At 41.7% G+C, this 15,038-nt stretch overlaps 1 protein-coding gene across 1 annotated transcript in view; it reads left to right on the top strand.

Annotated features, from left to right (window-relative positions):
- The window catches only part of LOC123750794 (midasin-like), a gene marked incomplete at its 5' end in the record, with an annotated part of 90,474 nt that overhangs the window by 55,880 nt on the left and 19,556 nt on the right, over positions 1-15,038 (top strand). The window contains 3 exon segments of the mRNA XM_069311529.1: positions 5,885-6,005; positions 12,408-13,199; positions 13,201-15,038. Of these exon segments, the coding sequence (XP_069167630.1) occupies positions 5,885-6,005; positions 12,408-13,199; positions 13,201-15,038 (2,751 nt within the window).

Below are 15,038 nucleotides of genomic sequence, written 5' to 3'. Positions count from 1 at the left end.
TTAACATGAAGCTTTTAACACATGATCGTAAATGCAAATTACTTCTATGAAATTTGGTTGTGTAGCCTACTAGGAACCAGAGCCTAGTCCCCCTCACAGAAGCACAGGTAGTAAGTGACAATCCTTCACCCCACTAGGAAAGCACCCAGAAAATGAAGCTTTGCAGATAATGGCAAGTGTCACAAAAAATGAAGCTTCGAAACAACCTAACAACCGCACGATTCAAACTGAATAATTGGTTCACTCGGAACGAACTCAAACCTTTAAGTTAGTACTGTTATCCACCACCAGGTAGCTCGGGCCCCTGCCCACAGCCAGCCTTCCTGACTCAGTTCTGTAGTTCTGTTGTTGATGTGGTGGTGTCTACTGCCTGCGGTGCTCTGGGTCTGTCCATCACAAGGAGCCCCTTTATTTTTAGCTAAGTGCCAGCAATCCTATTGGACCTTGCCCTGTAGGAGTCATTTGCTAGGGTTTTTTCTAATATTTTGGTATTGCTTATATCCAGCAGTGATGTGTGAGTTTGGATTCTGTGTGCTTCCAGCTGCACATGCTCAGGGTCCTCCTCTATGTCTGCCATGCGTGCTTGCTAGTTCCGGCCTTGCACTGAGTGTATTTTCTCTGGTGGGTTCGGGAGTTCACCCATTAGGGGCTGGGCCATCGAGGATTATGTGCCTCACCTTTGACTGCACTGTTTGAGCCCCTGGTTGAGCAGGCATTTTTATACAGTGTGCCACAATTGACTTTCACAGCCTAGGAGTTTTAAAGGCATTTGGGGTGTCTTCTTTCTGAGAGGCTCCAGTGCCTTGGTGTCTCTTCTTTCTGAGAGGCTCCAGTGCCTTGGTGTCTATTCTTTCTGTGAGAGGCTCCAGTGCCTTGGTGTCTATTCTTTCTGTGAGAGGCTCCAGTGCCTTGGTGTCTATTCTTTCTGTGAGAGGCTCCAGTGCCTTGGTGTCTATTCTTTCTGTGAGAGGCTCCAGTGCCTTGGTGTCTATTCTTTCTGTGAGAGGCTCCAGTGCCTTGGTGTCTATTCTTTCTGTGAGAAGCTCCAGTGCCTTGGTGTCCTCTTTGGCTAATTACCTTCAGGGGCCTAGCAATTTACCTGTGAGTCCATGGTGTAATTCATTATGGATTGGCTCGTCAAGTTCATTCTCTTTGCCTCCGCCATGCTACCTATTGGGTCAGTGAAAACTATGACCCTCAGTCCTGTGGAGTATGTTCTCATTTTGTCTGATTTCTGACTAAACCTGCTTCAAGTTTAGGAGCTTACCTGGCAGCAACTGCTTAATTAACACTTTCGCATCCCTGGCGTGTGCGCCCCAGTGGTGGGGTTTCCAGTGAGCGCACACCCACACTAAAATGTGCATACCCTTTTCAGTTTTCTCACTTACATTTTTATGTTAAACTGTTCATTTTGGTATCAGATTGTTAGCACTAGAATTCTCTAAAGAGGTAAATGCATATAAGATAAAAAAGCACGGTGTGCAGTAAACCTGAAAATTGGCTGAGCGTTACCCGTTAGCAAGCACCTATCCACACACCCATAACACCCGCATTAAAATTTGTACTCTTTTCAGTTTTCTCACTTCAATTATCATGTTACATCATTCATTTTGGTATCAAGTTATTCACAATAGAATTCTCTAAAGGGATATATGCATATTTGGTCAAAAAGCCCAGCATGCCATTCGCAGCAAACACAAAAATCGGCCGAGCATTACGCCGTGAGTGTTGTATACACTAAAATGTGTGTACTCTGTTCAGTTTTCTTACCTCAATTTTAATGCTACGTCTATTATTCTGGTATCAAATTGTTCGCAGTCTAAAGTCACTCATTTAGAACTAGTCCCATAATGATTGGATATCATCAAATGGAATTTTAACAAATATTTTAATTTTGGACCCCACATGCATCCCCGCCGGACATCTGCAGAGTTATTTGTAAACATCAGCTCTGTCCCCAGAGGACTAAAGTGTTAGTCTCAATTTGCGCATGCTAGACACTCGGCTTTGTTCTCGTTTGGGTGCCCCAGAGTTGGCGTTTATTGTGTTCAAGAACCCAGAATTAAAGGTGTTAGTGACCTTCACCTGGATTAAGTCTGCACCTCTTCTTCCTTCTCCGGTAGGTGTAGTTTGATCTGCTTCTGGCCTTCCCTTCTTTTTGTTCTTGTTCTGAAGCACCTCTTGAGTTTTGGAGATGGGGCAGGGTTTAGTTCAGGATGTAGCTCAGTCTTCTCTGAGAGGTGGTCCCATCCACTGCTATGGCAAAGGTTGTCGAGCCATCTGGTCATCCCTGGGATTTTGTAGTTTTCACCTCCACAACCACTTTCCCACTCTGGACCTTCTCCTTGGAAGGATGCCTTACCTTCTCAGGCATTGGGTGAGAACTATGGAGCTGCACAGATTTCTTCATGGCTTTTTTCTGGAAATGAGGGAACTCTGACAAGGGTCCTTGGGTGCCCTTCAACCCTTTATGGGCTTTGGTTCATTCTGTGACAGGTCAGTTGCTTCAGTGGGGAGAATTTCTCTTATACCTCTACTTTGTATGATTTTCATCACTCTGTGGTTCCCCTCAGGTTTGATTCTGTGTCCCATACAGTGCCTCAGATTCATCCTACTTATGGAGGATTCTGTCTTCCTGCATTTCTTCATCTGTGGCTTGCAAGACTTGTTTCAGTACCCCGTGGTGAGTCCAGATGTCGTTTCATTGTGGACCCGGCCTCTTTCAAGTACAGTTCGGTCTCCACTTATTGGCTTCAATTTGAGATTATGGGTTTATCCTGGCTGGCAGACAATCCTCTTTTCCTTGGGGGATTGGCATAGGTTCTGTTGAATTCATACACCCGATTGGCAAGAAAAGTGTTTGTCTTTCAGGTGTTCCTTGTGCTCTGCTCGAGGACTGCCTGTTTGCCCCATTACTCTGCAAGGACGTAGACGAGTGGCAACCCTATGTGCCTCTGGGACTTTTATTGGAAATTACCATAATGCTCTTGTGTTTCTGGATTCTTAGGAAGTGGCTCTGAGCAGGTCTGTGAGGGTGTGGATTCATTTGGGTCTACCACAGGAGTCACGTGGGGTTGGGCACGGTATCAGTGCCTGAACCGGGCGCGATATTGGTGCCAGGATTTTTGAAGCAAACAAAACAAGGCCCCAAAATCTGCCGATATTTTAAATGGGGTATCTGTAAACATGGGATATCGGGGAGAACAAATGGCACATGTGAATATGATCATCTCAGAAAGTGCAGGACCCTTCTTAGTACAGGTAAATGTACCAAAAGCTGTGATCTCTTTCACCCGGAACTATGCAAGAACTCTTGAAATTAGATGAATGTTTCAACACAGAATGTCCAACTTTTCATATAAAAGGTACCAGGCAAATAAGACCAACAAACCGCCTCGATGAAAGCAACCACAACACTATTTACCAGGATGATTTTTTAACAAGGAGGAGGAGAAGAATGGCTATAAATGTCAAAACTCTACCACCAACTCAGTCAAATGCCAGAGAGGACGCAAACACAGTGGCCTCCATACCAGAGCTTTAGATATTAACACCAAGTAAAGCATCCAGCACTTCCACAAACATAACATCATTTTTATTTGCCAACATTCAGGGTATAAAAACATGCAAATCTAACAAAGTGCACTTCATAAATGGCCGCCTACATGAGGCAAATGCAGTGTTTGCAGCCCTAACTGAAACTAACACCAAGGACTACAATGATGGTCAAATATAGATTTTGAAGTACAATCTTTTCAGATGTGACAGATATTTTAAGATACAGAGATCTTAAATGTAGTTATTGTCCTTGTATATATGTCACTGGAGGCAAATCATCTGCAGTTTAAAGACCAACTGAAAAACCAGTTTAAAGATTAATGAAAATAAAACACTGCTTAGAAAACCTCACAAATCTAGCCCCAAACATCATCCTGTTTGGAGACTTCAACCTACAGCCCCTGAAATGGAAGACCTTAGCTAATACAGTTGTATCAGAGAGAATTCTGGGAAGTAGCCTAAATGAACAGTCACATGCAAATGACCTGCTACGGATGTGCGACAGATTTGCCTTAAACCAGCAAATAGTAGAACCAAGCAGGAAGGAGAACACACTGGACCTCATTTTCACTAATAATGATAAATTGATCAGGAACATAATGATTACAAATACCTGTTACTCAGATCACAACTTAATTAAAGTTCTGACAACCATGGGGAATAGACCTTCAAAACTAAAGCTACAAGAATCATACAAAACCCAGGAGAGGCAAAGAGCAAAAGGCCATCAGTTAAATAGAGAGAGATCCAAAATATTTTCCTCCTAATTCAAAATCAGGATAAAAAACCACCTCTAGTATGGGGCCCCTGTGAAAGGGAAATGGAATTTTCACAGATGACAACAAAGAAATGAGCGAAATACAGAGGAATCAGTACAATTCTGTTTTCAGCAAGCCACTAAACACACTAAAGATTGATAACTCAAATGAATTTTTCATGGATATGATACAAACATCAAATATCAGATGTCCCGCTATCCCCACTGGATTTTGAAGAAGCCATAGACAGTATGCCTATGCACTCGACACCAGGCCCTGATTCTTGGAACTCTATATTCATCAAGAACTGTAAAAAAACCACTGTCGCAGACTATTCGGGTTCAGGCTGTTCAGGCGTTGCATGCTCGTTTTAGGTTGCTGCAGTGCGCTAGGTTGATTGCTGACCTGGAAGTTCGAGACTGCCCCGTTTTAGTTATAGGGACCCAGACTTAGGGGTGTTAGTCTTTTCGACTTTGGTTCAGTCCGTGCCCCCCTCCTCCACCCCTCTTTCCGGCTCCGAAGTGTCTGAGGGTTTCGGAGGCAGGGCAGGATTTAGTTGGTTTCGAGACTAGGGCGGTCTTGGGGGATGCCCCTTCCAGGGTGGCAACGGAGGCATTCTAGCCGGTTCCTCCTGCCAAAGCGTCTGGGTCTGACCAGTGGGCCCCCCTTCCTTCCTGCTTTTCAGGCTGCTCCGGCTTTTCCTTTTGAAGCCTGAGCTTTAGGGGATGGCTCGGCCCCGGGTCTTACTGTGGAGATTCCCACCGTTGACTTGGGGGCCTTGCCTTGGGCCCCGTTGGACCCATCTTGGGTTTTTGTACCCTCTGAGTGGGACTTGCTGTTGCAGGGGGTGGGGAAGGTTTTCTTCACCCCCTCCGCGTACGAGTTGGATTTGGTGTCAGCCCTTCCCTGGGTTCAGTTCGGTGTCCCTTCGGGTCTGTCGTTCCCATCCTTCCAGAAGTTTTCGGCTTCCCGCATCACGCCTCATGAGGTGCAGGAAGCCATTGCGGCTTACCTCCTGTGTGACCCAAATTTCACCTCCTTAATTTTTAACTCCAGGGAGCCTCCGGGTCTCACCCAGAGAATGGCGTTTCATTACATTCACAACCCGTCCTCTTAAAAATAACGTCACTTTTGGCTCGTATGCGCACTATGGCCAAATTTGGACGTAATTTGAAATGAAATCGACTCGCAAAAGTGACGTACTGTTCCGTTTTCTGTTTGAGTCGTCCGGCCGACTCTGTAAGGTTAGAATAGATGACTTTCAAGTCACGTTTTTCATAACGTTTTGAAATTTTATATGAATTTCCTGCCCACCTAACCTATCAGAGGACCCTTAACTTAATGTTGTTGATAAAAAAAATCCCAAATTTATTTTCATTTTTTTTTTTTTCATTTTCAAATTACGTCCAAATTCGGCCATACGGGCAAACGGCCAAAAGCGACGTTATTTTTAAGAGGACAGGTTTACATTCAACCCTGTTTTTGTTTTGTTTTTTGTTGAGTAAAAGTGTATTTACCACTTTATAAACATTACAAAATAGACTAATATTTAGTTTTCATTTCAACAGTGTATGAACAACCAAGCATATCAAAATTGAAGCAGGTGGCATCACTGACAAGCCAGTTGATCCAGACTGGATATCATCCCAACCATGCTCTCACCAAGGCCCTAAAACAAGTCTATTTGCAGTAAGTTACAATTTGAATGCAGTATACTGCAGCAGTTCTTATTTTTACCCTTCTTTTGAATTTTGCTTTAATGAACAAGGTCCCCAGCAAATGTAAATTTGCCTAGTCACTGTGAAGTGGTCATTAGTATTTATCAGTCAAGTCACTTATGGTTAAAGTTTCACCACCATATATATTCATATATTCCCAGTCAAATCATAAAATATATGTTCCTTAGTTAACTAGATACTTGTTAACCAGTTTGAGTTTCTATAACAAGCAGAATTTGTATAACTAGTTTAAACTGAGTTTGAAATACCACTGCCTTCTCAGCATAAATCAAACTGTCAACTTAGTTTGCTAGACCTGAATGATATAGCTTTAGATAGTTGATATAGTGGGCCTAATGGCTCCCTCAAAACAGCATCTGAGGGACTGGCTCAGAAAGTACTGCGATGGCTTTACTGTTGTCAACAACTGATATTTGCTTACCTTAGTACATGTTTATTTTACACATGGGATCTTGGTGATTTCATATTCATTTTGTAGGACAGAGAAAGGTTTTTCACTCGTAGTTCTTCTTACAATTTTCCCATCACTTAACTTTATATTAATCATCATATTTTTGTTGATAGTACATTTCTAGCTTGTCATCTCCTCATTTAGATTGATTTTTATACATACTCATTCTCCTTGAAAACAAAATTGATTTTCCAAGATGTCAAATATATGACATATATTTCGAATCAATGTATGACCCGATATGACCTGAACTCAAAAGTGGCTAAGTCCATCATAGAAAAGAGGTCCGAACTCCACAGAAGACACCACGAGTTAGGATAAAAACCTCTGGAAAAATCATGAATCTGGGTGTAGTTAGTCACCTAACTGCACCCTGAATAAATCCAAGAGGGCACAGCCAAGCGATCCAATTCATGCATGAACCAAAACACACAATACCATAAAGCAAATGGCCTCTATAGGACAATCAAGTCCAAGGATGTCTGGTACTTGAAGCTTTGGGGCTTGCCCAAGAGGTGGCATGACCAGAAGCACTGCAAGGTTGGTGTTGGACACCAACATCAGAAACAGAACTAACTTTTGGAGTCGACTGTGATCCTCATTGTGGTACTTGATTCTAACGAGTTTCAAGCTTGTTTGAATGACTCCTTTACTCTTGTAACTTGTTTGCATTAGTTCTTTGGCGATTTTCGAGGCTTTGTTTTCCGTGAACCCTCGGACTTTCTACGCTGCGCTGTCTTTCTGTAGGCTCTTTCTGTTGAGGCAGTAGATTGTCACCTGCTCTCTGCACCTGCTTGAGGGGCCCAGGTTCTGGCTCTGGTCTTTGGTGGGGCAAACAATATTATCTGCAACTGACGTGACCTTTTAGTATTAAACATTCCTTGGAATATAGCTGCTGGGCTACTTCAGAAAGTGGTGTTTCATTACATTTAATGCTGGGGTTTCTTTCCTAAGTATCACAATGTCTACATAACCCCGGAAACTTTAGTTCAGAACAGGGCTCTTACAATTGTTAGACCACTATGACATGGCTTTAGATGCCACAGAAGACGAGCAAAATGCTGATGTTTTTACACAGATCTCATAAAAACATTCAACACACGTAACCATAGTGCTATTGCACTCAAAATTCATACAAAAGGCATTACTGACAATAGGAAGATGGATCGTCGATTTCCAAATGTATAAAACTCGAAGTGTAATAATCAACAAAGTACAGTAATAATGTCGGAAGACCTTTCTTTTTAATCCCTGGACTGTGCCCCTGTTTATATAATGCAACACCCTGGTGCATGGAAAATAAAATAATTCCCCCAAATTTTTCCTTTGATTATTATTAAGATGCATTCTCAGATTATAGGAAAAACCAAAGAAAATGGCCTGGCTGTGCCACACAGATTGCAGATAATTAATTAGCATGCATGGCTAATTGTGCAACATGGCTGGAGTCATGTGCAATAAAGGGGTTAAAGAACACAACATAGCTGTTGTAACTGCAAGAAAAATGACAGGCTGGATAACAAGAACATTTTACACAAGATGCCAGACCAATGATGATATTTTTTTCTATACTATTGCTCAGTAGGGTAGAATATTATTACACAGTAACAAGTCCATTCAGAACTGGAGAAATTGCTGGCTTAGAGATAGTGCATGGGGTCTTTTACTGCCCAAATTTACTAAATAAAATATCTAGATTATTGGGACCGCTTAAAATGTTAAAATCTGTATTCTCTCAAGAGTGCATGCGAGTCTAATATATAATAATTTACACTTGGAAAATATTAGCGACTAGTTCCAAATCTGCACACAGTGATAGCTCTACATGAGACCAGGAGCTATGGCAGGAAGTGCAGAGTTGTCATTTTGAAAAGTAGAGATGCAATAGGTATGCTGAGAGAGAATTCAACATTAAGGGCGCAAGACTTTTCAACTCTGTCTCAGAACATAAGGGACATAACTAACCAACTGTTCATAACAATCCAAAGAGAAAGGATACCTGATTAACTTGGCTCTGACTCAAACGTTAGACTTGCAGCAGCTGCATTGAACAGCTGGATGACTTTACCCCCCAATCAGGAAGCCTGGTTAGAGACATTGCTCCCCAGAACCCTCAGCAGGTAGATAACAGGTACTTCTAATTTCTTCCTCACCAGTTAACATTTTCTCATGCTTAGTTTTAGATGCCATTAGCAGTTATGTCAGTCTTCTTGCTCCACTTACTGCACTTCCTCACTTATTTATAATAGCAATGCCTATTTTCAGAGGAATTTAGTTAAAAAAATATTACTGGCATATACTAGGAAAGATTATAGATTTATCTGCACTACTTTTTTGCTTAAACCTTGTGTTGCTAAGAGCAATTTGGCCCTTGTCACCCACTGGCGCATAACAAAAAAAAATTCTTCCAAACCTGTTAGTTTGTGTTCCCTGACCACGAAAATTTTTTTTTAATTATACTTACCAATGACTTAAATGAGCCGTCAATATGAGTGATGACGTCACACCCTGCATGCTCGCTCATGCAAGGTGCGTCCCGGAGGCGTCGCGCACACTCTTCAAGCAGCCAGAGTTGCCACAAATTTATTTTTGCAGCATTATTTACAGTGTCTAGGCATATTTTATCACAAATATTATTCACTAATTGTGTTACATATAATGTTACATCATGTTCAATTATAATAAAAGTTGCACACGTTGAGTATACACATAACACAAATGTTTTCAATTACGCCAATATGTATTCACATTGTTCATTATTACTGTATATTTATACACATCCACGCACTATTTACAGGTTTTTGCATTATTATTGCACATTTAGAAGCTTGGAGACAGTGGTAGTTGTTGAAGCAGTTGACAGCACATGATGGAACTGCACACGCTTCACACCATGTTTGCACTAGTTTACACCTCTGATCTCTCTTTTTTTTTTTTTCTTTTTTTTTCTATAAACCAAGCAATCACGCTTTCCAGCTGGTGGCAAATGTTTTAGTCTGTGTGTTTGAAAGCCCTCCATGTGCGTGAGCCTGGGTGTAGCAGCATGCTGCAACACTGGGTTCATGATGGGTCTTTGTATGCCAGGAACATCTTTGCCAAACTTTGTTAGTAACTGTGTAAGTGTAAAACCAATCGGACGGAAACTCGGTTTTTTCACCAGATACATATTGTAGCTGTTCAGCATGCTTACGTCAACAAGATGGTAAAACACTTTTTTCGTCCTCTTCAATGTTTTCCGTACACACTCGACAGTGCCCACCATCATGTCAGATTTATCAACCAAACACATGTTGGTATTATAGCCAAGAACACAATCTGGCTTATATACGGGATCTTGCGTTACTCGGTTCACCTTGCCACTGTTGACCCTTGTACCATCATGAAAGGTTGTCAGCAAGTTCACTTCTCTCTCTTGTCTTTCCACCTAACTGAGAGTATTTGATCACATTTTCTTAGCTGGCAGTCACCAATTTCAAGATTATTGTCAAACACTGGCACCCTTCTTCTTGGCTTTACTGTGCCAACCATTCCAGTTCTATGCTCAATCAAGAACCTAGCTAGCAAGGGACTTTTATAGTAGTTATCCGTGTATAAAATGTGGCCCTTGTTCATACATGGTTCCATCAGTGACTTCACCATACTACTTGAGAAACCATGTTTGTCATTACCGGGAATGTTTATATCGCTAGCAGAATACAGAGTCATGTGTAACCCTGTTTCACAGTCACAAAGAACAACGAATTTCAATCTAAATCTGTTACGTTTGGAGGGAATATACTGCTTGAAGGCAATACATCCTTTGAAAAGCACAAGGGATTCGTCAATCACCAGTTTCTGTGCTGGTATGTAGAAATCTCTGTACTTTCCAATCACTTCATTCATATAGTGCCTGACTCTCCAAAGTCTATCATCCTCTGTCCGGTCTTCATTACTTGCAAAATGAAGACACCGGAAGAGTACAGTATCTGAAACCTGTCTTGGGATATATATTTCCCGAAGAAATGTGTTGGAACAGTCTGGTCTAATCTGTGATAGCGTGTTTCATCAACATACAACATCAACATACATAAAGCACCTAAATTATTGGGATCCTCTCAAAGCTCTCCAAATGTACTCACTAGAAAGGAGACGAGAGAGAGATCAAATAATATACACATGGAAGATACTGGAGGGCCAAGCACCAAATCTATATAGTAAAATATCAACGTACTGGAGTGAATGATATGGAAGAAAATGCAGAATAGAACCAGTGAAGAGCAGGGGTGTCATAGGCACAATCAAAGAACACTGTATAAACATCAGCGGTCCACGGTTGTTCAGCGTCCTCCCAGCGAGCATAAGAAATATTGCCGGAACAACTGTGGACATCTTCAAGAGGAAACTAGATTGTTTCCTCCAAGGAGTGCCAGACCAACCGGGCTGTGATGGGTATGTGGGCCTGCGGGCCTGCGGGCTGTTCCAAGCGACAGCCTAGTGGACCAAACTCTCACAAGTCAAGCTTGACCCTGGGCCGGGCTTGGGGAGTAGAACTCCCAGAACCCCATCAAGTAGGTGATATATTTATATAATAAAATGTGTGAGCCATCGCTGTACTCAAAATTATGGTGTGCATATTAATGATTCAGTTATTATTAAAACAATAAACAAATAGTTTTGCTGTTATTACACTATATACACACAGGTTATATATAAGTATCTGCATGTTTTGCTCACCATAACGAACCACTAAGTTAGAATTGTGAGTCAAAAAGCGAGGAGGAGTGACCGCCACACACCAGCCACCCACTCGCTGCCACTCCCTTCCTCAACACCACCTCATTCGTCCACATTCTCCTCCTACGATATTGTTTTTGCATTCACTATACACATATGTTATATATAAGTATTTACATGTTTTGTTCACAATAACTGTACATCTAAGCTTGTATGGTGAGTAAAGGCAATAAGACGTAGCTACTCACACAGTCAGCTGGTGGCGGCCGCCCTCAGGGCCAGGCGCACTAATATTTCTCCTACAACAATATTGTTCGTGGTGTTGTTATGCTATATACACACATTATATATAAGTATCTACCCGTTTTATTCACCATACCTGTGCAAATAAGCTGGTATAGTGCCCAAAGACCATAGTGGCCACCAGTAAACAACATAAGTCGTGCAGACGACGCACCTTCCTCACCAAAATGGCGGCTCCCAACCTACTCCTCTTGCTGTTTATACCCTCTATACACACGTTATATATAAGTATCTTCATTTGTGTTCACCATAGCGAACCACTAAGCTGGTATAGTGAGTGCAGTCAATAAAAGGTGGCCACACACAGAAGACGACGCCACCACCCTCCCTCCCACAGCATTACTCCTCCCTCCATGGAGCACAGCGCTAAATATCACTACAATCTTGCTGTTATCAGAATCCTGGTCAGTTTTATCACAGTCAGGGGTCTTCTGTAATACTATCATCGCTAAATAAAAGCATGAACATATATATTTTGATATTTTAGGTGATGCTGTGGTCACAAGCTGAATGGCAGTGCTGTGCGCTCATGATGCGTGTGTCAGCCTTGGTGGCTCTCTCAATACTGAAGCTCTCTCACCCAGGAATGTTGGCCACGATTTGTTTTCTAGGTGGTGTCTGTCAACTATCGGTCGTGGCTGCACTATAGCTGCCCCTATCCCACGCAGGGCTTTTAAATTTAGGCTCTAGACACTAAAGCAGCTATTAATATATTGTGCGGTTCCGGTTTTGTTTCTCAAATCATCTATATATGTATTGTGCGGTCTAAGGGTTAAGAGTTAATATGGTTGTTTCAAGTTCTTTCCATTAGAGACCACCGTTAGTTTAACATCATTATGTTTCATATGGTATTCATCACAGTTGTAATACTATTTTCCTCCACAGGTCATTGGGCAAATTCATCAAACATCAAGCAGTTGGGAAAGCCATAGAAGAAATTGTGAATTTATTGATGGGTACCTCTGACATGCCTTGGCCTCCTTATGAAGATCAAGTTTTGAGTATTCATAGGCTAAGTAGAGGTAGTAACTTGACACAAGTGAGAATTTTAGGATCTTTGTTGCACACATTGTTGCTGGCTATTGAAAATCAAGAGGCTGTCAGAACCTGGGCAGATGCAACCTTGTCACTACCAAGACCTCTTCCAGTTCTAGAATGTGGCATACTTCATTCTCTGATATTAATTTTGACCACTATTCCCTTGAATGATTGGTCCTTGCTTCATACTTGGATGTCCCAGCTGGTTTCATATTTACCCCCTAGTGCAGCACAGCTTGGTTGTAAAATAGTAACTGCAATACAATATGCTGTTTCCATTGGTCCATGTTGTGCTTCTCAGGCCTTAGTAGCAAATTTGGGCCCTGACTATGGATGTGATCCTCGGTACAACCTCCAGGCACTTACAGGAAAAAAGAAATGCAGAGGAATAGAATTTGAAAGTTTGGCTAATAAGTCCACTCTCTGGGTGTGGCGGACATTGTTCTGTTTTTACAAAGAACCCCAAATTATTCAAAACAACCTGAATGGTAATTGCACAATAGACGCAATGACAGTGCTGGAAATTTCTCATGCAATTAATGAGGGAACAATTGGAAAGAATACTTCACCACATGTTTCAGTGCCACTCATAGTTCCTTCTCTAAACCTGACACACAAAATGATTCAAGAACTCTCAAACATTACTCACAGACAAAGAATTCTGCCAGCTGTTAAGTGCCCTGAGGTGGTGTGACTGTCTTTATCAGTTGTGTTGTCAAGTAGTAAAGAAATCTAAATTTCACTTATTTTTACCTCAGCTGGCTCTTCATTGGCAATGGATTGAGGAAGAATTGCTTCAGAAAATGCCAGAATCATGGAGTTCATTGGCTTCAGAGCAATTAAAAGCTGTTGTCAAGCATATGCAATCAGCTTTTGAAAAAGAATTTGGTCTAATTCACAAGTTAGCTAAAGGTCTTCGGTTACATATGTCACCTGCTCCGTTTGCATCCGAGTTATTCTCAGATGCCCAGTCTTGTATATTAGACTTGGTGTCCTGCCTCGTTCCTACCCCAGAAAGTGACAAGATTAATTTGTTTTTGGCATCATCAGTTGGAATGGAGATGCGAGACTCTTTGATTTGCATTGCAAGAAAGGTTTCTACATGTGATACTGAGAGCATTGCAAACATACATGATGAGCTTAGCACATTGAAAAAAGCTGTACATAAAAAAAGCATCCAATTTCAGTCATCTTTGAAGGCCATGGAGGCTGATATATTATCTCTTCAAATTCAAATGTGGCCTTTGTTAGATTATATGGCTCTTCGTGCACTTTCTCTTGATAGTATGTGTGGAGAATTGTCTCCACACCTACAAGGTGTGATTGCTGGGGCTCCAGGTGTGTACAAAGAACTACTTGGTGCACTTTCAGGTCCATCATTCCGACTCACCCCAGTCATTGGTACTCACAGGTATTTGGCCTTCAGTCAATGCACTGCTACTCATCACACTCGCAGCTTTCTTACGTACTCATCTTCATCCTCGGATAAAGATACTGAGGAACATCTTATTGATGATATACTCCATCCATCAGCTTGCCAGCTTACTTACATATTGTTGGCTGGTAATGGTAGACAGAACATTGGAAATGAAAGTACAATAGAAGAAGTACCATCAGGTCTGCATGTAGAAAAAGTGGCACAATTGAAGAGTATACGGTCTACTCTTTGGAATAACTGGTTAACTCTTGCCGATAGTTCAACAAGTTATGAAGCATCATTCACCAAAGCCTCTGGTGCTTTTATTACTACAACTTTGGGTGCCTTTGCAATCACTCTCAACATTATTCCAGAATTCAGTATTGAATCGTGTGATTTTTACACAGCTTCATGCTTAGCTCGTAAGATTGCAGAGAACAGCAATACGTCAGTGCTGGATTGCAGTAGGAAACAGTTGTATAAAGTGGCCAGCATAGCTGAAGAACTCCAAGGATGTCACAGTGACTGGATAGAAAAGTCAGCCATTGCAGCCCATGCAGTCTTGGTTATGGGGGCCTTACAAACTAACATTTTAGGCCATTTAGAACCTGTTGATCCTGCTCAATGCAATAATCTTATGCTTCAGTACCATCAAGAGGAATTAGAAGATTTGGAGTCCCATCTAATGCTTTCTGAATGGCTTGAATGTTTGAGTGGATGTCATAGTAGGCTTCCTGTGGACTTGGCACATCCACATTTAGCATTTTTTAAGGAAAAATGTATTCACCTAAGGAAAAAAGTGCATGAATTGACTCAGCAAGTTGCTCACCGCCCTGGTCCTTCAGAATACCACCAGTTAAGGCAAGATTTTACTCATTTTCTTTCTACAGTTTTCACACAGGCAAAGCTTCAAGAACTTTCATCAGCTCTAGAGGAATGCAGAGACACTTCTACTCCAGCTGCAGTATCAATGAAGATAGAATGTATGATTTCCTCCTGTGATAATTTTGTACAAAGAGTTGTTCGGCAGTACCCTCTGTACCGTGATCTCACGTATCCAC

Source organism: Procambarus clarkii, chromosome 70, assembly GCF_040958095.1.
Source record: "Procambarus clarkii isolate CNS0578487 chromosome 70, FALCON_Pclarkii_2.0, whole genome shotgun sequence".
NCBI classification, from domain to species: domain Eukaryota; kingdom Metazoa; phylum Arthropoda; class Malacostraca; order Decapoda; family Cambaridae; genus Procambarus; species Procambarus clarkii.
Note: the sequence above shows the minus strand (reverse complement) of the source record. Positions and strands in the feature narration are given on the sequence as shown.